We start from the raw sequence: 22530 nt of genomic DNA, 5'->3' as shown, positions 1-22530 counted from the left end.
AGTTGTCATTGGGAAGCTATGGATCCATCTGTCCCATATTATAACTACTAACTATAAAGGATAAAATTAATGAACCACTGTGAGTCTCAAAAGGCAGGAGATGGGTGTATACACATATTTAATATGTGTATATAATATACAAATAAATAATTTTTTTCTGTGCTAGAGTTACAAGCAAACCTCTAAGCTAGGGTAAAATTTTTGCTAAACTTTGGAAAGCCAAGGTTTAGGTTATCCAGACTTGGAAGAAAGTATGGTCGGAGAGGAGGTGCCCAGGGACACTGTCCTCTTCCAGCTGTGATGGCTCAGCCTTTCTGGGGCTCGATGCTTGTGATGCCCGTGGGAATTTCTGCTCTCTGGTGATCCCCATTCATTCTAACCCCCCATCTCACACCCGTTTACTCCCTCCTGTGCTGCTCTTCTTCCTCTGCCTCTTTCCTTATCTGGTCAAATTCTACCCACCCCTCAAGGGGGAGCCCAAGTCCTACCTTGACCCCAAAACTTCCACAATGTCTCCAGTTCCTGTCAATCTGACTTTTAGTAACTAATGGCTCTTGCTGTTTGCATCCCACAATTTTTCCATTCTTCTGTGTCATTCTTCGTCCTCTGCTGTCCATTCTGCTCTCTTAACCCATTTTTATCTGTTCTGCTGAAATGGCCTCTAAAGTCGTTTTGATGCATTAACTTGCATTGTCCTTTCACGAGCTGAAAATCCCGTCCTGTGGGTCGTTTTACTAGCCTTTTTGATATTTGAAGGCTATTAAGGTCTGTGTATGTGGTTCTGCATTAGGTCCCTCTAATTTGCTGTCTTCTAAATCTCTGTAAAATTATGTGAGGAAGCTACTTAACATCTCTATGTAACGTCTCTATGTAAACACAATTCTGTACAAATGTATTTTTTTAAAGTGGATTTTTTTTTTTTTCCATTTAGAAAAGAATGTTTAAAGCAGGACGGCAAATGGAGGTGTTGCAGGTTTCTGGGCTAATTTGAGGAAAAAAAATTCCTATTGTATACAAAAAAGCTTTTACATCCAAACTGAGTAGATAATTTGAAAGGAGTGTCGAGGGTACTTTCTCTGGGAGAAAAAAATTACAGTCATGGTATTTTATTCAAACTGAAAGCCAAATCAAGTCATCCAGAATGGACTTTTTTCCAACTCTTTTTTTTTTTTAATTTTGTGTGTGGGGGAGGTAGATTGGGGGTGTGTGGTTGGTTAGAAATGCTGAAGTAACAGCGTAGGGAGAGGCAGCCTAATAGTGCCTTTAGGACTAGTGAGAAATGGGAGGATTTACTCTGTGAGGAAGCGGCTATTTCAGTTGAACCACCTTTACAGTGGCTGTCAGCTTACCAGGGGTGGGAGCAGTAGGGCTCTGAATAGACAGAGTCTATGAACCTCGAATACACGAAACTATATTCTCCAATTACAGGGCAGTTAACATTTAAGCTGTTATTTAAAAAGTTCTAGAGGATTGCTAAAATGTAACTCGTGCTACACTCAGACATGTAAAGAAAAATGTGATGTCTTCATTTTTCCTCTGAGCAATCTATTATTTATTGTCCACATGAGCCTCCATCTTGCTAGGTAGCTGGAAAGAAGGAAAAGAAGCCCATAATTTTAGTCTAATCCAGTTAAATTATTCTAATAAGGTAATTTAAAAGGCTGTGGAGCATATTTTGGTAAAAAGGTTCAGTCTGGGCCCACTCCCTCTTCCTCAGGAAGACAACCTCTGGTATGTGGTGAGTGGTGTGGGTCTCTTAAGCCTGGTAGAGGAGGCTCTCCTGTCAGGGTGGGCTCTTTCCCATCCCCACTGATTTTGCCTAGTGGATGGGCAGCCACTTCCCTAATGATCCCTGAGGTATAACTGGGGTGTTCTCTTGGCATCTGCTGTGGAGCCTGGGGCTGGTACAAGTTGGGTTTGTCTATCCTGGCTGGATCAGTGTCTGTTGGTCCTGCCTGGCTGATGGGCCTTCCTCTGTACCTACTGGTGTTGCCAGTGCTCCTGAGGAGTCTGGCTGTGGCTTCCACAGATAGTCCATTCAGCCACTTGACATCTGTTGAAACAGCTCCCTCTCATGGCATCCCAGCCTGAGTTTTCCTGATTCTAGTTATTGAAAAAACAAAACAAAAACGTGTTCGTTGTTGTTACTCTTACTTAGCAGTGCGCTTAATTGAATGGTATCTTAACCTTTAGATTCCTAACTAACCAACTCTAGGGAAAGCTCAGTCCAGTGGGTTAAGGTGAATTTATTAGCCGGGCACCTGGGTGGCTCAGTCGGCTAAGCGTCTGAGTCTTGATTTCGACTCAGGTCATGATCTAAGGGTTGTGAGATGGAGCCCTGCATTTGGCTCTGCGCTGGGCGTGGAGCCCACTTAAGATTCTCTCTCTCTCTCCCTGCCCCTCCCCTCCATTTCCTCTCTCTCTCTCTTTCCCTCTCTAAAAAAAAAGAAAAAAGGTGAATTTATTAGCATTCATTATTTCATGCTCTAGACAGAGACACAAAAGGGTATTTGAGGTAGATGGAACAGCGTGCAGGGCATGAGGTTAGGAAGAGCGGTGGCATGTCGAGGCAGTACAAGGCGCCTGGATGTGGTGGGAGCAGTGCGCCACGGCGAGAGGAACTCAGCCTTTGAGAAGGGTGGGGAGCACGTCTCACATGGATGCAGGGCTGTGTAAATCCATGGGGAACACAAGCAGTATCTTTACACTGAATAAAGAAAATGACCTAACTGTATCGTCGGTTCTGAAATAAATAAAATACAGTTTGTTACTTGAAGTCACGGTTAACATTTTTGTCATGTGTTTGCTTAATCAACATGTACAGAGTTTATGGGTCTGTGATCCATTTCTATGTAAAAGGGGTCTCCCTACTTAAAAAAAATGGGGAAGAATTGGCGTAGTCACTTGGCCTAAGCTGGCCTGGCAGGGACAACAATAATAAAATCAATAGTAGCAGTAATGATTAACACTTCTTACAACTGAAGTTTGAAGTTACAGATGAAGGAGCTGAGGCAAGGCGGGTTGCATAACTCGCCAAAGGGACAGGCCTTTGTACTTGGTGGCGGTGACGTAAAATGAAGGCAGAAGGTGACTTGGAAGTGACCTCTATGGCAGTGGTTCTCAACCATGATCCTTTCAAAAAGAAGGAGGCATAATCTGAGATCTACTGAGTCAGGCTTGGGATGGAGAGCTGAGACAACCCTATCAGTACTTAATGCCAAGTTCTAAAGGGGAGGCTAATGTACACCAAAGTTGAAGTCAACAGTTCTGTAAAGTCAGCCATACAGAAAGAGCTTGGTTAAGTGATAGGAAATGTGAATGTTAATTAAATCAGAGTTGTAAAATACTATGTAAAGAAGTCAGATTAAAACCATTATGACGAAGATTTTATCAAGCATGGTACTTACCACCACTTGGCTGACACTCCTGAAATTCCGTACATTTAGCTTCATAAGCATTTATATTTGGAAGGGAGTCCGGAGTCCTTAGATAATTGAATTTGCTCCTCTTAGCTTTTAGGTAAGGAAAAGGGACAGGGAGAAGAAGATCTGGGAAGAGGCAACCACCCATACTCTTCCTCAACAGGCATTAACTGACCATCAGGTTTGTGTGAAGTACAAGTTTGTGCTTGGCCCTGTGGGGATACGACCATATGTAAGTAATGTAAGGCCCTTTATGAGGCCAGCATTATTAGGACAAAGTTCAGAAAGAGAAAATGAATGTGAAAACCAGGAACTTTCCCAACAGGGGCGCCTGGGTGGCTCAGTCGTTAAGCGTCTGCCTTCGGCTCAGATCCTGATCCCAGGGTCCTGGGATCGAGCCCCGCATCGGGCTCCCTGCTCTGTGGGAAGCCTGCTTCTCCCTCTCCCACTCCCCCTGCTTGTGTTCCCTCTCTCATGCTCTCTCTCTCTCTCTGTCAGATAAATAAATAAAATCTTTAAAAAAAAAAAAGAATAAAAGAAACTTTCCCAACAAATATTAGTAAATGGTATCCAGCAATTTATAAAAGTGATAATACATCATGAAAAACAGGAGTTTATCCCACGAATAAAATGATGGTTCAAAGTTTAAAAATCAATCAGTATATATAGTTCACCAGATTTAGTCTAACAGGAAAAACTGTATGATAAACTCCATAGATACAGAGAAAGCATTTGAAAAAATTCAGTATCCATTCAGGATAAAAAGTCTTAGAAAACTAGGACTATAAGGAAACTTCTTCAATCTGGTAAAGCTTACATAAAACCTATGGCTTACATCATACTTAATAGTGAAAGACTGAATGCTTTCCCACTAAGGGAACAAGGCTAATAATCTCCTTTTAATTATTTCTCTTCAACACTAGTCAGTGCAATAAGGCAAGATAAAGAAATAAAATGTATACAGATTAGAAGAAAAAATAAAGCCACCTCTCTCTGCAGATGACTTAATTATATAAATAGAAAATCCCAAGGAATCTACAAAAAACTTACTAGAACTAATAAGCAGGTTTAGCAGGGTCACAAGTTACAAAGTCAGTATACAAAAATCAATTCTATTTTTTATGTACTAGCACAAAAAACACTGAAATACTCAGGTACATATCTAAAAAGTGTGCAAGAGCTGTATGTCAAACACTTCCATGAGTCTGATGGAAAAAAAAATCAAATAAGACTTAAATAAGAGGATTGCTCCATGTTCATGGAATGGAAGACTTAATATTATTAAGACCTTAATTCTCCCCAGACTGACATATCTTTTCAATGGCAGTCATCTCCTTGTCTGTTGGCCTTACCATATCTACATAATAATAAAACCTACTTTGGAAACACTGACCTCTGAACAGGGAGCATCTGGTGCTTAGTCCTCAGACTTCTTTCTCTGCTCTCACTCTGGCTGTGCCCTCACTCAGTCCTTTATTTAATATCCTCCTCACGGTGGTGATTTCCAAAATTCAGATCCCTGTCTCCCCTTGGCACCCTATGAACGCTAATGCCACCACCACCTTCCACCCTGTCACCTCCATTCCTTTATTGTCCTTATTCTGCCTAACTTTGCCTTGTCTACCTGACATGTTTAAGCAAGGTGAGAAATCCATTGGCATCCTTAATTTCTGAACTGGTGCTGAATTAACATCTTTTAAGAGGGAGATCAACTTCAAGTCCACTATTCCTATGTCCCAAACCTACCTTTTATATTCCTGACTTTTCCTAATTAGATTCTCATTTTATGCTCTTTGGGGAAGAGGAAATAAATACTGGATGAGTAAACATTTTTTGAGTCTTTCTCAAAAAAATTTTGTGATGGAATTTGGCATAAGTTTCGTATTAGGATCTTAGGTGAAGAAAGTTTCCATTTACTACTTTAAATTTTACAAAAAATGCTATGAAATCAGCTGGTCTTAGTCTTTGTTATTACTCATCACCCCCTCCCCCAAGGAAGCACTAAGCCCTCCAAAATTTCCATTGTTTACAGAAAAGGCTTATTCTAGATGTGGGAACAGATTGCTTATTTTTATCAGAGTACATAATTATTTAAGAGTAGTACAGGAATTTTAACAGAAGTTGAACTTTTAGGCCTGGTTGTGCTAGCATTTGAAATGTAGCTGTTTAATTAAATATTAACTATTAATCCTCAAATCTTCAATATAAAATGCAAAAATATCAATAATAATTTTATTCAATTTTGATGAATGTGTAACTATATATCCTGGACTCAGTGAAACCTGTCACATTCACATTTTACTAATGTTTGGTAAATGGCCTCTGTAAGCACAACTAGTAGCCTGATCCTGTGAAAAATTAACTTCCCTTTAGAAGGTTGAACAGAAGGTTGTATTCATGATATCAAAGATCACAAGAAAAATCTAATTCTCATTTTTCTACCAACCCACTTTTTCTTTTTTGTCGTAAGAATTTGCTTTGTTATGCAAAATAGGTGTGTCCAGAATATAGATGTTAGAGAAGGTGAGTGTACTTTCTTACTCTCCTGGGACCAGTGGGTGTTAGATGTGGTGGAGATTGAGTCTGTCCTGGAGGAGCATTCTCTTTGGCAGTGTCTAGGACTTGATATCAATGATTTCAAAGAAAGAAAAATATCAAATCTGGCCCAGGAAATATTTCTGCAAGAGAAAGGCCCTGAAGTTTCCTTGCCTGACAGTCAGCAAGTACAGAACAGACTCTGTGAACTGTGACATCGTCCGCTGACTTAACATCATTTATTCTCAGTTTGGTGGAGGGAGAGTCTCTCTTTCTGCTCAAGACTCATTCTTCTCTCTGGGCTGAGGGTCCTACCCCTCCTTGGAGACTTCCTTTTCCTGCTTTCTCATATCTCTTTGTTGGCTCTTTTCTTTCAGCAAACAAATGATTCCCTCAATCGTAATAACTGGAAACCACCCAACCTTTGATTTTATATCCTCTTCTAGTTACTTCTCCATCAATCTCTGTGTTTTACAGCCGAAGTTCATAGCCCTCAGCACAAAACAAAATCTCTTTAGCAGTATCAGATGAGGCCCTGGCTGGTCTGGCCTTGGCTTTGTCTCCTGCCATTTCCTACTTCCTTGCCCTGGTAATCCTGCTACAATTCCAGGGCCACTCCTTATCCCTGGATAGTGGTGTCACCCCAAAAGTGATATTCTGGATATCACTTCTCCCAAGAAGTGGCCTCTGACAATCACAGATAAGGCTAAGTGACTCTCACTTGTGTTGGCAGAGTTATTTTCAAGATGGATTTTGCCAAACCCACTGATTGTTTTGTTTTCTTTTTTTTTAAATACAAACAATTTAACTTTATTGAAATTAGGAAAAAATACACCTCAGAAGCTACATGTTTCTCTGTAGGAATGATAATCTGATTGTGGCAAAACTCAATATTCATGCATTCTTGAAATTTGCCCGATTTTTCTTCTTTAGCCCATTAGATTTCCTGGTATATTATTATCATAATTTGACTTGCCTTTTCCTGTGTAATTTGTGTATATTTTTCAGAAATGCTGATTAATGGGCACCTGGATGGCTCAGTTGGTTAAGTGTCTGACTCTTTTTTTTATTATTATTATGTTATGTTAATCACCATACATTACATCATTAATTTTTGATGTAGTGTTCCATGATTCATTGTTTGCGTATAACACCCAGTGCTCCATGCAGAACGTGCCCTCTTTAATACCCATCACCAGGCTAACCTATCCCCCCACCCCCCTCCCCTCTAGAACCCTCAGTTTGTTTTTCAGAGTCCATCGTCTCTCATGGTTCGTCTCCCCCTCCAATTTCCCCCCCTTCATTCTTCCCCTCCTGCTATCTTCTTCTTCTTTTTTTTTTAAACATATAATGTATTATTTGTTTCAGAGGTACAGGTCTGTGATTCAACAGTCTTACACAATTCACAGCGCTCACCATAGCACATACCCTCCCCAATGTCTATCACCCAGCCACCCCATCCCTCCCACCCCACCTTCCACTCCAGCAACCCTCAGTTTGTTTCCTAAGAGTAAGAATCTGTCATATCAGTGAGGTCATATGATACATGTCTTTCTCTGATTGACTTATTTCACTCAGCATAACACCCTTCAGTTCTATCCACGTCGTTGCAAATGGCAAGATTTTATTCCTTTTGATGGCTGCATAATATTCCATTGTATATATATACACAATCTCTTTATCCATTCGTCTGTTGATGGACATCTTGGCTCTTTCCATAGTCCGGAGAAAGGGGAACCCTCCTACACTGTTGGTGGGAATGCAAGCTGGTGCAGCCACTCTGGGAAACAGTATGGAGTTTCCTCAAAAAGTTGAAAACAGAGCTACCCTACGACCCAGCAATTGCACTACTGGGTATTTACCCCAAAGATACAAATGTAGTGATCCGAAGGGGTACATGCACCCTGATGTTTATAGCAGCAATGTCCACAATAGCCAAACTATGGAAAGAGGCAAGATGTCCACCGACAGATGAATGGGTAAAGAAGATGTTTTGTTTTCATATGGGTGTGTGCTGTCCGTGCATCTCTTATTTGTGGGATCGTGTTTGAAAGATTCCTGTATAGTTTGTCTTGGTTCTGTTTTTTCCCATGCCCTAGAATTTCATCAGCCTCTAGCAGAGGTAGTCTCAGGTCCATCCTAAATACTGCATTTCCCTCCAGTCCCTCCAAACCAAACAAATAGCACAGGACAGCTCAACATCAGCCCGGCTTTAGGGGTTGGTGATGGTGGGAAGTAGTGAACAGGCCTGCCTGACATCCCCCTAGAACAGACTCTTCCCTGTTAGAATTCTGATTTGGAGAGGGGCATGTTCCCCTCCCTCCTTGGGTCCCAATCTAGAATATCTCTGTTTGATGTGAAGGTTGATGTGTAGTGCGTAGGCAAGAAGCACTCAGACACAAACGAAGCCCCTGGGAGAGCAGTAATAGCATTTTACATGAAAGCTGACTGAGGCCACAACTCCTGTTACTAGGTTTCTTTGTAACGTGCAGCTCAGTGTAGTGTTGGCACGAGTACGTCTGGAAAGTCATGGATAACCGCTCAGCGGGTTTGGCTTGTGCCAGTTATATGCAGTCTCCACCTCTTGAACTGCTTGACTCCAAATCTTTGCAATCCCAACAACCATCCAATAGACATTTAACACATTTTCCTAAAGGATCGATGTTATGCACAGTGGTAGCTCTTGGCAGCCCACATACGCTGTTCAGTACTGAGACATAGATGGACAGACAGAATTCATGCACTTTCAAAGTATCAATACACAAATGTAAAGTGGTATTATTTGGATAATATTTCCATAATAAAATGCCTCCAGTTTTCCACCCTGAAATACCATGAAACTTCTTTCAGTTAAAAAGGAAGTAGGGTTTTCCAACTCCAAGATGGTGTTGGTTCCTCTTGAATCTTAAGGCACAAATATTTTGGCCAAAATCTGGTTGAGAAGTGTGGGTTCTGTCTCTCATATAGAAAATTTATGACAAGCTTTATTTTTAAGAACGTCACTGGAATAATCTCAAACCCATTATACTAATTCTCATGAAGGCATTCTCACTAAAAGAATTCTGGGAGACCCTGCAGGGATACCAGTTAAATCCAAGTTGTTAGAAATTACACTGGGCCTGACTGGTATCAAACGAATTCCATTGCCCAGATAATGGCCCCCAGGTGCTGCCTCCTGAGGTTCTTCATTGGAGCTCAACACTATGTGACTATTTGGCTGTCAGAGCTGAGAGATGTTCTTGAGTGGGGATTTACTGTTCTTTTCTGCTGCAGGATGAATTGTGCAAATGATTGTCAAATGATTGGCCAGGTTGTAAACTATCACTACATCTATACTAGTTATTTCTTAGAAGAAGATGAGGAGGTGGGGTGATCCTTGTACTGTTATTACTTTATTTAAGATACTTTCAGAGTTAGCACATCTTTGGTATTTGATATAAGAAAGTCATGGTTGGATTTGAAAGACGAGAAGGTCACTGAAAGACGGAACTGCTGCAGGGAGCTGGGAGAACAATGGAACAGCTCAGGGAAAGCGTTCTTGAGTAAAAGCAGGGTCCTTCAGTTGAACTGACTACAGATAACAAGCTAATATCTTATGCAGTGGTAGTCTTGGGATAGTGATTCATAGAGCATTCCTTGAAGTTTCAGGTACTCTGTTAATTTATTCAACAGTTATTTATTGAATGCCTCTTATAGACTTTCTATAGGTTGTGTTCTAATTGTTGGGGATATAATCAGGAACAAAACCGAAATGTCTAGTCCCACAGAGCCTACAGTCTAGTAGGGGAGGACAGACAATTTCCTAAATAAACAGATTTAAGTTGGTTAAAGATAGAAAACTTCATGAAGATACATAAAGTAGGAAGTGAGGGATATGTAGATAAGGGTCAGGAAAGAAGTTGACAGAGACTTCAAGGCTGTGAGGCAAAAGTGAGGTGGCTATCTGAGGGAAGAGTGCTAGGTTAAAGGGATAGCTCGTGCAGAGGTCTAAGATGGAAGCATTAAAGTTGAAGCAAATGTGAAGGGGGGGGAGAGTTGTCAGGCACTGTGAAGACTTTGGTTTTATACTGAGGGAGATGGGGAGTCATTTGAGGATTTTGAACAGAGGAGGGACATCATGATGTGACTTACATGTTAACAAGACCACTCTGGGGCGCCTGGGTGGCTCAGTTGGTTAAGCGACTGCCTTCGGCTCAGGTCATGATCCTGATGTCCCTGGATCGAGTCCCGCATCGGGCTCCCTGCCTCTGACCCTCCCCCCTCTCATGTGCTCTCTCTCTCTCATTCTCTCTGTCTCAAATTAAAAAAAAAAAAGACCACTCTGGCTCCTGGGTAAAAGATTTGATGGCTGGGACAACAGTGGTGGTGATGGTAGAGGTGGTGAGAAGTGGTCAAATGGGAGATACACCTGGAAGGTAGAGCCGATAAGATACCTCTCAAACTACTGAAGACATCTGCCCACAGTACCCGCACTCAGGACTTTCTGCTGGAGAATTACTGGGCCTGCCTTGGGCTGTTGGTAAGCAGGGACCTTGAGAAGCAGCCATGGGAATTTGTAAATCTGTGGTGCCTGCTGGGCCAGAGCTTCCTGCTGGCACACACACTCTGGGATGGGTCTTCCTTCCTGGGGTCACTGCTGGTCTCTTTCTGTCTCATGTCACTTGTCACTGCCATTACCTGCTGATGCCAGCCGGGGTTTCTCCGCTTCCCTTCTCTGAACACTGACAAACCACACGGAGCTTCTCTCTTCCTCTCCTGTTCACTGATCCCCTCGAGTAATAATGGGAAACTAGGCAAGTATTAGAGTTGATTCTTTCCTTTATTCCCCCTTGCCCTGTTTCATTACCTGTTTTGATCTGACATGGGAGAACTTTGTCTTCACTGGATTGCACTGACATGTATTTACATACATAAAATCAGAATTTATCTTATTTCATAAAAATACGTTCGTTGGGGAAAGAGAGTCTGGTATTTTTGGGCATTTTGGCATAGAGCTGGGGAGGGGACACAGTGGTGAGGAAGGAAGGAGTGATGAGGTGTGATCCTCCCCTCTCTCTAAGCTCTTTCACTGTTTGCCTGTTACCATCAGAGCCGCTCCTAAGACCTTACTCTACGCCAGGTCAGATGCAGATGCCGGCCAGTGCAGGGCCGGGACGGGAAAGGAAGAGTATTTCTGAATTCTAGAGTTTTCAGTAGGCTGTAGGATAATCCCTGAAGGTTTGGACTCTGAGAGGAGCAGGACCAGGTCTCAGTTTTAGAAAGATAATCCTGGTATCTATGGGAGATTGGCACAAGAGGAGAAGCCAGGGACAAAGAAGTTGGTTAGAAGATAGTAAAAATAATTTGTGCAAGAGAAGGAGAAGGCTTCAGTTGTCAGTGAGGCTTAACAGGGGGGAACTGAAGGAAACAGAGGGAATGGCCACAGGGTGACCATGGAGCTGAGTCGTGAGAGGCGCTCATAGAACCCGCGGAGGCACGAGGCAATAGGAGTACAATGTAAGTATGTTGACTTCACGGAGCCCCTAGAAAATAAGGTTCCTGGAATTGCCCCCCAGAGCCCCTTTGAAGGCACATGGTAAAACAAGGTGAGCTCAGGGGAGATTTGGGGGCTGGAGAAAGACTTGAGAGCTCTGGTTGTGGTGATAAAAATGGGATGAGGGCTGCAGGACAGCTCTTGGGAGGTCATCTCTGTCTGTCTTACACACACTTCCTTCAGAATTTTTTTTTTTTTTTTTTTTTGCCAAGGCATGTTTTGTGCTGGAAGAATGACCGAAGGTAGTTTTGCTCCTGAACAGGGACTAAATTATTTGTCAATAAACCATCAATGGCTCAGCCATTACTCACGGAGTAGCCATTATCAGTCACATACACAAGAACTTCCCTTGGAATTCAGAGTTCCTTTCAGCAGTTTGTTGAAAACACATTCATGATGGAATCTGTGCTGGTGCGAAATACCTCATGCCTTTGACCTCATCGTTGAGCTATGTGCCGGGGTCTGAGAAGCAGGAGCCAACGTGACCAGCCCCTGCTTCGCTGCAGATGCAGACGGGTGCTGAAGCCCTTGCTGGTGCCCTCGTGCCCAGTGCGTTTGGCTCTCGATTTCCTGTCACATCTGTTCAGTCACCTCAGCTTAACCCTCTACACCTGGTTGGATGGCGTAGGTTATAAAGGGTTGCAAATCTCTTCTCGATGGAACATCATGTATATGGAAACCTCGTGCATAGATCATTTTAATAATAAAGTTCATTGTTCGAAATATGCATTTTCAGGGTAACTTGCTTTTTGGGGAATACGGGAAGTTACAACACTCCGTTCCCACTGTCTTTATATGGGAGGATTTTTAGCTCATGTTTCAAAAAGACTTGGCAGCACAGGTCATTACGGGACTTGACAACGTCAGCCCAGCTTTGTAGCCAGATCATGCAGTTCTTGTAAAGACAGTGGTTTTTCATCCACTGCTCTGATTTAGAGGGTTGTTGTTGTTGGGGTTTTTTTCTATAAAAGGTTTTAAAAACATAGAAACAGGAAGCTGATGCCAGAATCGATCCGACTCGCTTTTCCCTTCTTAAAGAGCTTCTCCTTAGCCCTCCTGCCCTGCCAGGCGAGCGCGGGAGCCAGCCCACTGCAGTTACGGAGATTGAAATCAATCGGAGCACTGCCATTTTGATAACACCACCCTGCGGGGCAATTACCGGCAACCCCTCCGAGTCCACGGGAGGCGTCGAAAGGATTGCTGTGGAATAGATCTGGGAGACGAGGACATATGTATCAGTTGGCATGAATTTTTTTTTTCTTTGACCAAGCCAGGAAAAAAATGTCATTCTATAAAATTTGCTTTAAGTAGATAATTTTAGTACACCTGAAACTAAGGTAATATTGTGTGTCAAATATACTTCAATTAAAAAAAAAGGAATAGATCATTTTATATATTAGTGTATACATTTGTGTGGTGATAATTTTTTCATGAGTTCCATTACAAAGGTGATTCCCCTAAACAAAGTGATCTTATATGTTGTATGTCTCTTTAGTTATTTAGCATATGCACAATTTTCTTGGCTTCTCAACCGGGCTATGGCATTTTCTCTCTCTCTGTCTTTTTTTTTTTTTTGAGAGTTTAGAGCCTTCTCAGGTATAGGCTCTGATATTTTAAAAAAGAGTGAAGAGCGGGCGCCTGGGTGGCTCAGTTGGTTAAGCGACTGCCTTCGGCTCAGGTCATGATCCTGGAGTCCCTGGATCGAGTCCCGCATCGGGCTCTCTGCTCGGCAGGGAGCCTGCTTCTCCCTCTGACCCTCCCCCCTCTCATGTGCTCTCTCTCTCTCTCTCTCATTCTCTCTGTCTCAAAAAAAAAAAAAAATCTTTAAAAAGGAGTGAAGAGCTTCTGCTGCTATTATATTCCACATAATTCCTGTCACAGTATTAGGCCTATAGTAGACCACTTCAAAACAAATCTGTTTTAGGTAAAATTCAAATGTAGTGGGAAATTCATGTGTCAGATTTTCAAAATCTGGACTCCATTTAGGCTAGGAGGGAATTTTGATACTTAACCACCTTCCATTCACATCTGTTTATGCTTTGTGCATGCCCACATTTGTGAATCTCGTGTGTCAGAACTATTCTGTGATACCATTTGGAGACAAATACTCGACCCTCAGGATTTAATTGGTATATTGTAAAGAGGTTCCTGCTAATTGATTTTGAAGGAAGAGTTGGGCCTCAACAGAGCTAGGTCCCCTGGCATTTTCGACACCACGTTATCTGCATGGGTACTTTCACTCATGTATTAAACAATAATGCCATTGGGGTGCCTGCGTGGCTCGGTTGTTAAGCGTCTGCCTTCGGCTCAGGTCATGATCCCAGGGTCCTGGGATCGAGCCCTGCATCGGGCTCCCTGCTCGGCGGGAAGCCTGCTTCTCCTTCTCCCTCTCCCACTCCCTCTGTGAGTGTTGTGTTCCCTCTTTCGCTGTGTCTCTCTCTGTCAAATAAATAAAATCTTAAAAACAAACAAACAAACAATAATGCCATTATTTGCCATGTGTTCCCCATAACTTGGTAGATAAATTTGAGCAACCACAACTAAGAGTAAATCATTCTTTGTTTTTCAAAGGTCTCATCAGAAAATGGAAGACTCAGAAGAAAGCAGTGATGAAATTCTCGCTCGTCTAACGTCTGCGGTAAGGCATGCAGTTTTCCCTGCCTATGGGGGCAGAAAATAAGAAGGGCCAGGGTCTTCAAAGGAAGGCGTTTGGGTAGCAATGCAGAGAGGAACTTGCTCTGTAGGTGCACGTCAATGAAGGAGGCCCACATCAAGGCAGAAGGAGACATGGCATTGACTTGCTATCCTCAGTGCAGCTTCTCCAGCAAGATCATAGATATTCCTGGTGGAAAGTTCCAGAACTGTAGCGGGGGCGTGATATCTGATTTTCAAAGTACAGTATGACTTAACCTAAGGATTGTTGTGACCTGCCACACAAAGGAGAAAAGACCTTATGTTTCATTAGGGAAAAAAAAAAAGAATTACCTCAACCAACAAAAGACCAGGTCGTTGATTTCTAACGTACTAGGTTGCAGCATTATCGGTTGTTTTCTAAAGCCACTAATCAAGAGTTGGTAATTACCTTGTTAGTTGAGGAAAAGCTCATGCCCTTCTTAATAGAAAAAGCTAGCTATGGTTGCTAATCATTGAGCCCTAGTTTTTGACAGACTCTAACTATCCAGACACAATATTTATCCATTGGTTTGGCTTTTTGGAAACTTTTCTAACCTCTCCAAAGATTCTTCAGTTCTGCTTTAACTTCATTATTGAAATGGTAATTGCTGAAAATTGTGCTGGATTGGGATGTGTACGTGGATGAAACTGATCTTTCACAGAGTTTTATACACCAGGTCTTAGCATCTGCACACAGCTTGAAAGTTAAAAGTTGCCTTTCCTACCCTTCTGGAATGTAGCTTAGAAAAGTAGTTTTTTACTAAATACAGGGATTGGTGGTATAAAGCTTCATGTGAAATGGAATCTTGATAGCATGTTAAGAAAAAAATATTTAAAGTGACCTTTGCAGTTTTTTATTTAACCTTTTTTAAATTGAGGCATAAATGACATACAACAGACATTAGTTTCAGGTGTATAACCTGATGATTTTGTTTTTGTATATATATTGTGAAATGATCACCACAATAAGTCTAGTTAACATCCATCACATCACATAGTTACAGAATATTTTTTCTTGTGATGTGGACTTTTAAGATTTGCTCTCTCTTAGCAACTTTTAAATATACAGTAGTCACCATGCTGTACAGTACATACTATGACTTATTTTATAACTGCAAGTTTACCTTTTGACTCCCTTTACCCATTGTGCCGACCCCTGAACTTCTCACCTCTGGCAACCACCAATCTGTTCCATATATCTATGAGCTTGTATTTTACTATTGCTGTTGTTGTTGTTTTAAATTACACATATATGTGAGAATGTGAGATCCCATGCTATTTCTCTTTCTCTCTCTGATTTATTTCACTTAGCAAAATGCTTTAAGTTCTATCCATGTTGTCACCAATGGCAAGATCTCATTCTTTTTTTATGGCAAAGTGGTATTCTATTGTGTGTGTGTGTGTGTGTGTGTGTATCACATCTATTTTATCTATTCATCGATGGGCACAGGTTATTTCCATATCTTGGCTATTGTAGATAATGCTGCAGTGAACGTAAGGGTGCATATATCTTCTAGTGTTTTTGTTTTCTTTGGATAAATACCCAGAGATGGAATTGTTGGATCATATGGTAGTTCTATTTTTAATTTTTTGAGGCACCTCCATACTGTTTTCCAGAGTGGCTACACCAATTTACATTCCCACAAACAGTGCACAACAGTTCCTTTTTCTCTATATCCTCTCCAACATTTGTTATTTCTTGTCTTTTTGATTATAGTCATTTGGACAGGTGGGAGGTAATATCTCATTGTGGTTTTAATTTGCATTTCCCTAATGATTAGTGGTGTTGAGCATCTTTTCAAGTACCTGTTGGCCATCTGTTTGTCTTCCCTTGGGAAAATGTGTATTCGGGTCTTCTGCCCATTTTTCAGTTGGATTGTTTGGTTTTTTGCTATTGACTTGTATTTGATATATATATGACTTGTAAATATTATCAGATATATGAGTTGCAAATAGTCCCATTCAGTAGTTGCCTTTTTATTTTGTTGGTGGTTTCCCTTTGCTGTACAGAAGCTTTTTAATTTGATATAGTCCCACTTACTGATTTTTGCTTTTGTTGTTTTTGTTTTTGGTATTGGATCCAAAAAATCATTGCCAAGACCAATGTCAGGGAGGTTACTGCCTATATTTTCTTCTAAGAGTTTTATGTTGTTTCAGGTCTTACAGTCAAGTCTTTAATCCATTTTGAATTTATTTTTGTTTATGATTTAAGAAAATGATCTAGTTTAATTCTTTTGCAGCAGCTGTCCAGTTTTTCCAGTACAGTTATTGAGGAGATCATACTTTCTTCACTGTATATTTTTGGCTCCTTTGTCATACATTAATTGACCATATATGCTTGGGTTTATTTCTGAACTTTTTATTCTCTTCCTTTGATCTGTGTGTCTGTTTTTATGTCAGTACCATATTGTTTTGATTACTGTAGCTTTGTGATACAGTTTGAAATTGGGGAGCATGATGCTTCCAGCTTTGTTCTTCTTTCTCCAGATTCCTTTGGCTTTTTGGAGTCTTTTGTGGTACCATGCAAATTTTAGAATTGTTCTATTTCTGTGAAAAATGCCATTGGAATTTTGATAGGGATTTCACTGAATCTATAGACTGTGCAGTTTAAAATATTGACCAAAAAGGAGTACCTGTTGTGTGCAAAATCATAACAGCCATCTTTTTAGAAAGCACTCACTATGGACCAGTTACAGTGTTAAACATTCTATGTATTCATATATACACATACATATACATTCTGCTAAACTTCACAACAACCCTATGAAATAGGTGGCATTGTCCCTGTTTTATAGATAGGAGAGCTTGTAGAGGTAAAGTAACTTGCCCAAGGTCACTCGCCTAGAAAGGAACAAAGCCAGAATCTGAACTCAGAATTTTCTACTTCCTAATCATGTTTCCTTACCAACTATGCCTCATTTTTTTGGTAATGTAATATATTATCGGGATAGTTTCAGAAGCAGCAAAGACATGTGAGATGTTTCCTACAGCCATACCAGGAAGACAAGTACTTTTAGAGAGTTCAGGTACAAAGTGATTGGCAATTGAGCACTGAATATAGTGGTCTATAGATAGTAGATTCAAGAACAGTAACAACTTCATCAAAGAGTCTTGAACTACCATTGAAGGCAGTCAGGATTTGAACATGTGGTAATTAGGAGGACATGTACTCTAGCAGTGGGGTTTATTGTGTGCAGGTGGAGAAAGGAGAAAGGGAAAATGCTGAGTAGAGCCAACTGGTTAGAGAAGAAGCTCCTGGTTAAGAAAAGTGAAAGACTTTTTGAACAACAGATTAACAAAATGAAATAGATACATAAGAAAAAAGAAAGATGAAGGGCACCTGGCTCAGTTAGTAGAGCATGTGACTCTTGATCTGGGGATTGTGAGATCAAGCCCCACATTGGGCATAGAGCTTACTTAAAAAAAAGAAAGAAAGAAAAAGTAGAGTTGAAGATGGGGATACTGATTGAGAGGTTGCCGAATACCTACTTTATTGTGATTTTTGTGGGAACAAAAAGAAAAATGAGTTCAAAAAGGAGCATAAAGAATTTTTAAAAAATCAGTAGGACTAGGTAAAGATAGAAGAGGACTCAGAATGGAAAAATGATGATACTCTTAGGAAGTTGAGTAAAATATGTGGAAGGAAACATGGAGTTTGAACATGCTGAGTTTGAGGACAAAGAAATATAAAATATATAAATATTCAAGAAACATCTGGAGATGTGAACCTGGAGCTTAGAGAGGTCAGGGCTAAAGTTAGAGGAACCAGTCACAGAGAGGTTGTCAGTTGAAGAGCATACTTGGGAAACGTCCAAAGACAGGAAATGGAAACATGAGCATCGTTGAGTAGGAGATAAAGCTGATTGGGGGCTTCCATCTCTTGCTTACTTAAGACCAACATCCAAAACAAACCCAATTAGGCTATTTCTCTTTCTTTAGGCTAAATTTTCATGATGGAAATTCTGGAGATAAGAAAACACAAATATCTTCCCTGGGCTTGACTGAAATTTGTGATTTTTGTTCACACAGTGTAATTGTCGAGCCACTGAGGTAATGTAAATTAGGCTAAGTTGTGAATTATGTGTACTAGATGCCTATTTGGTGGGATGGGTACATTAGTGGCACTTACAGAAGAACAAGGGGACATGTGGTGTGGTATGCTGTGCTGCTTGGTCCAGTGAAGTCAGCCATTACTTAGATGGTGAAAAAGAACAGTGCTGAGTATCTGTAATAAAACACTAACCTGGTAGTGGTAGTGATGGAGAGTTTGTGGACATATCTTGAGAGATGAATTAAAATTACAAATCATGGGGCACCTGGCTGGCTCAGTTGGTAGAGCGGGTGACTCTTGATCTTGGGGTTGTGAGTTTGAGCGCCCCTGTTAGGTGTAGAGATTACTTAAAATCTTTTTTAAAAAATGAAAAATCGACTGTGCTGAATCTAGGAGGAAAGATCACTGAGGAGGAGGGCAAAATCTAAAATTCTGGGATCATTAACTAGACATTCTTACTCCCTTGTATTCCTTCTAAAAGCTGATTTGGTTTATCATTCTCATCAGTTTCATTTTCTCTGTATGTTACTGCTCTCTCCCTTTTCTCATTTTCTTCAGTTCATCCAACTTTATCATAGAAGCTCTGCATTTAATGCTTTGAATAGAATTTCTAAATTCCTTCTCACAGGGTATAGTATCACTCCTCCAAGAAGTACCACTGAGCTGAAAAAAAAATTATAACCCAAATTATAAATGGAGTGTTGGCTACAAGTTCTAGAAGACCTTGAAGCAAATAAATCCCCCCCAAAGCAAAAATTCATGCTAGGATATATAATGTTTGGTGAAAGTGTTAGAGAAAAAGAAACCTGCAATGAAATTTCTTTTAACATGTCTCTAGGAACAAAAAACATGGTTATAACTGACTGCTGCCCATTGTCAGTGTCACAAAAACATCTTCTGCTCAGTGCCCAGAAGTTGTGATGTAACTCCATCAGTTTTCACATCACCTGTGAACTTGTTCTCTTGTGATTTCTAGCATTCTTTGTAGTTAAAGTCTTGTTCTCACTTTTTTTCACATTTGGGATTCTACTTTCTGGATAGAACGGATCTGGTTTACTCTCATTCACTAAGACCTGCACTAAACTTAGGCCTTTGTCTGATTCTTTACCCAATTTGTCTTTTCCTTAGAGTTCTTTTGGGAAATACTTGTTACAGAGACATGAGGAACTGGGTCTTAATAAACAGGCAGTTATCTTGTATCATCCAGTGCCCAATGGAACTCAAGGATGCAAACTTTTCAAGATGCTCTGTCTTGCTGGCTCTCCCCTTCCTCTGCTGTTGCCTGTCCTTGTGTTCTGCTTTTGCATATTTGGATCTCCTCTCCTTTGCCATCTCACCTGAAGCCCAGTCATTTTCTCTAAGGATGTGCCTTTCACAGGACTCTGTTCATACCCTTTCTGGGTCTGGGAAGCATGTAAGGTGACTAGGATTTCCTCCATTTGTCCTTGATGAATCTACACATTGGAGGAATCCCTTTTTGAATAGTAGTATCTGAAGATAACAGTGACAGCTTTCAAGATGGTACCAGTTCAGGAAGCAGAAATAGCATGGGATTTGGGTTTTGATGAATCTTTAGAAAGTTAGAATTCTCTTAAGAGATTGTGCACCAAGTTAGCAAGGTTTGGAAATAATCTTAGGTTAGTGAGAGTGGGGAAGATTCAGTCACATTTAGTACATGATGAGCACAATCCAGTGATGATTCTTACCATATGTAGAGATAGATTTTTTAAAACACTGAAATGCTAGTTTCCACTCACCCTTTTTCCTGGCTATCTGCCTCTCCTTTTCTGGGGAATAGAGAAATGGAGTGTAGTTAATCTCCCTTTTCTTAGTCTATCACAGACTCAAGCAGGCATGTTTGCTTAGAGCATAAAAGTAAGTTAATCCCCCAGGGAATGACTAACTTTCTGAATGGCCAACTGCAACAGGATCATGAACATCTTGTTACTTTATATTTCTTATCTGCGGGGAACATAAAATTCCTACTTGGAATCCTTACTTTGGCTCCACTTTTTCCAGTGGCTTAAGAGCTACTGTGTGATCTGGGGAAAGGCCAAATAGATTGAGTTTTGAGACAAAGTGTCAAGGGAGGCCCCAGAAGACAGACCTGGTTTCAAAGATCATCAAAAATGCACCAGAGGAATTGTAGCACATTTGGGGGCACAGTATTCATTGTTCTTGTTACTTATAAGGAGCCGTAGGACTCGTCAGTACCTTTCCTCATTATTCTTTAGAGCTACCCTCATCCGCTAGAGTGTCCACAGGGCCTTGGGTGTGGATCATAGGTCTCTGGGACCACTTGGACAGCTGCAGTTTTCCTCAGGTAGGATCTCACAGTGACACTTCCCCGAACCGTGATCGTCAGTACTTGAACAGGCAGCTGAATAATAGATTGCTATCCTTTGTCAATAAAAATGCTTAAATGTGTTATATCTATTGCACATCAAAATGATTTTCTTTTTTTTTTTTTTTAAAGATTTTTATTTATTTTTTGACAGAGAGAGATAGTGAGAGCAGGAACACAAGCAGGGGGAGTGGGAGAAGGAGAAGCAGGCTCCCCAATGAGCAGGGCTCGATCCCAGGACCCCGGGATCATGACCTGAGCCGAAGGCAGACGCTTAATGACTGAGCCACCAGGCGCCCAAAATGATTTTCTTCATCCTGGGAATAGATCCCTAAATGCCACATGTACACACACACGCAACTTTGTAACATTAATTACCGAGTTACCTCTATTTCCAAAGAAACCATCTGCGCATACTCAGATTATGTGGTAATCTCATTTAACTCTAGCCTTGAGAATTTGGTTTTGGTGAGCAACATAATACATGCTGTTTTGCCTACTGAAATGATGCCAGTGAGGGAACATTTATTTAAAAACATTTTTTCAAAAAAAAAAAACAAAAAACATTTTTTCAGAAAGGTGTGAATGTATAGAACCCATTCAAGAATGAAACAGGTAGGTCTCAACAAACCCCTTGTGAATAGGAGTAGAAGTGTGTGTTGGTATGTGTGTTCATGTATGCATTCATGTATATTATGGTATTTGAGTATCTCTTCCCAAGGTGAGGAAAAGCATTTTGATGTGCAATACACATAGAAAACCTAGACATTTTTAGTTAACGAGCAATAGAAATACTCCATTCAGCTATCAATTTATATATTGACCATCATGGGTTTGTAAAATGTTACCATGAAATCTTATCTGAGGGAAGTTGAAAGTTTTAAGAGGATGATTCATGAACATTTCGTATTAGTTGCTGTTTTGTGCATTTGTTTAAAATACAACTTCTTATAGCTGCTTAGAGGAAATGTAATTTTGCATCCTGAAGGCAATGTTATAGCTTTATACAATATGTCCATATGTGCAGAAGGACCAGGAGGCATATAAAAGAGTGAAAATTACTTGAGTTTTTGTTAATGATGGAATAAGGTAGATTTTGACTTAGTTCCTGTTATTTTATATTGTTGTAGAACTTAAGTATATAATGAAATTTTATGTGAATACTGGGTAGAGATAATGTGAGTTCTACTGCTATATTTGTAAATGTCAAAATGATGGTAAAGCTGATAGTGAGTTGTCATTACTGTGGGTTATGTTTGCAGTTCTCTTTTATTTATCTGACACTTGGATTGTTTGAACATAAAGACTTCGCAATTTAAAAAATTCCACAATAGAAAAAATTCCCATAATGGAACCATTCATTAGTAACTCATTATTAACTTCAGTATTTATTAGTTCCTAGGTTATTTCTCTTGTATGTATACTTTTTACAAAAAAAAAAAAAAAGACCCTTTTATTTTGTGGTCTGTACTTTTCACCAAATATGTTTTCAGTGCTGAAAAGCTCCTCCTATGGCATTTTTGTGGCTCTAAAGTATCGTGTTCCATAGATTTTTCATTATCTCCTGTTCTGGGCATTGTGGTTATTTTCAATCTTTTGCTATTATAAACAATGCAGAGATGAACTTCTGTGGGAGGAAATTATTGAAGAAACTTGCTTGCAGATGTCATTTATCAGCATGCTGTTGGTTTAAGAAGACCAAATGAGAAATGGGTAAAAGGCTAAGACTGGCTAATATTTATTGAGTCCTGACCTTGTGCAGGCATTCTGCTAACGCTTTTTGTGCACTGTCATATTTCAGTCTCCCAGAGCAAGATGTATTATTCACATTAGAGAGATGGAGTATTTAAGACAGGAAATATTGGAGTGCCTGGGTGGCTCAGTCAGTTGAGCGTCTGACTCCTGATTTCTGGCTCATGTCACCATCTCAGGGTCGTGAGATCAAGCCTCAAGTCAGGCTCCATGCTCAGCG

The 22530-nt window shown here is 40.5% G+C and overlaps 1 protein-coding gene across 3 annotated transcripts in view; it reads left to right on the top strand.

Moving 5' to 3' along the window:
• The window catches only part of RAPGEF5 (Rap guanine nucleotide exchange factor 5), a 230887-nt gene that overhangs the window by 50681 nt on the left and 157676 nt on the right, over positions 1-22530 (top strand). For 2 of the 3 annotated variants that reach the window (XM_035020718.1, XM_035020719.1), the window contains one exon: positions 14062-14128. In XM_035020718.1, coding sequence (XP_034876609.1) covers positions 14062-14128 — 67 coding nt within the window. Of the gene's footprint in view, positions 1-6164; positions 6169-14061; positions 14129-22530 lie in introns of those variants that run through there. The other variant, XM_035020721.1, reaches the window with a different exon arrangement.

The sequence above is a fragment of the Mirounga leonina genome, unplaced genomic scaffold (genome assembly GCF_011800145.1).
Source record: "Mirounga leonina isolate KUSES-001 unplaced genomic scaffold, KU_Mleo_1.0 Mir_174, whole genome shotgun sequence".
In the NCBI taxonomy this organism is placed as follows: domain Eukaryota; kingdom Metazoa; phylum Chordata; class Mammalia; order Carnivora; family Phocidae; genus Mirounga; species Mirounga leonina.
The sequence above is the reverse complement of the archived record's forward strand: the minus strand, read 5'-3'. Positions and strand labels throughout refer to the sequence as shown.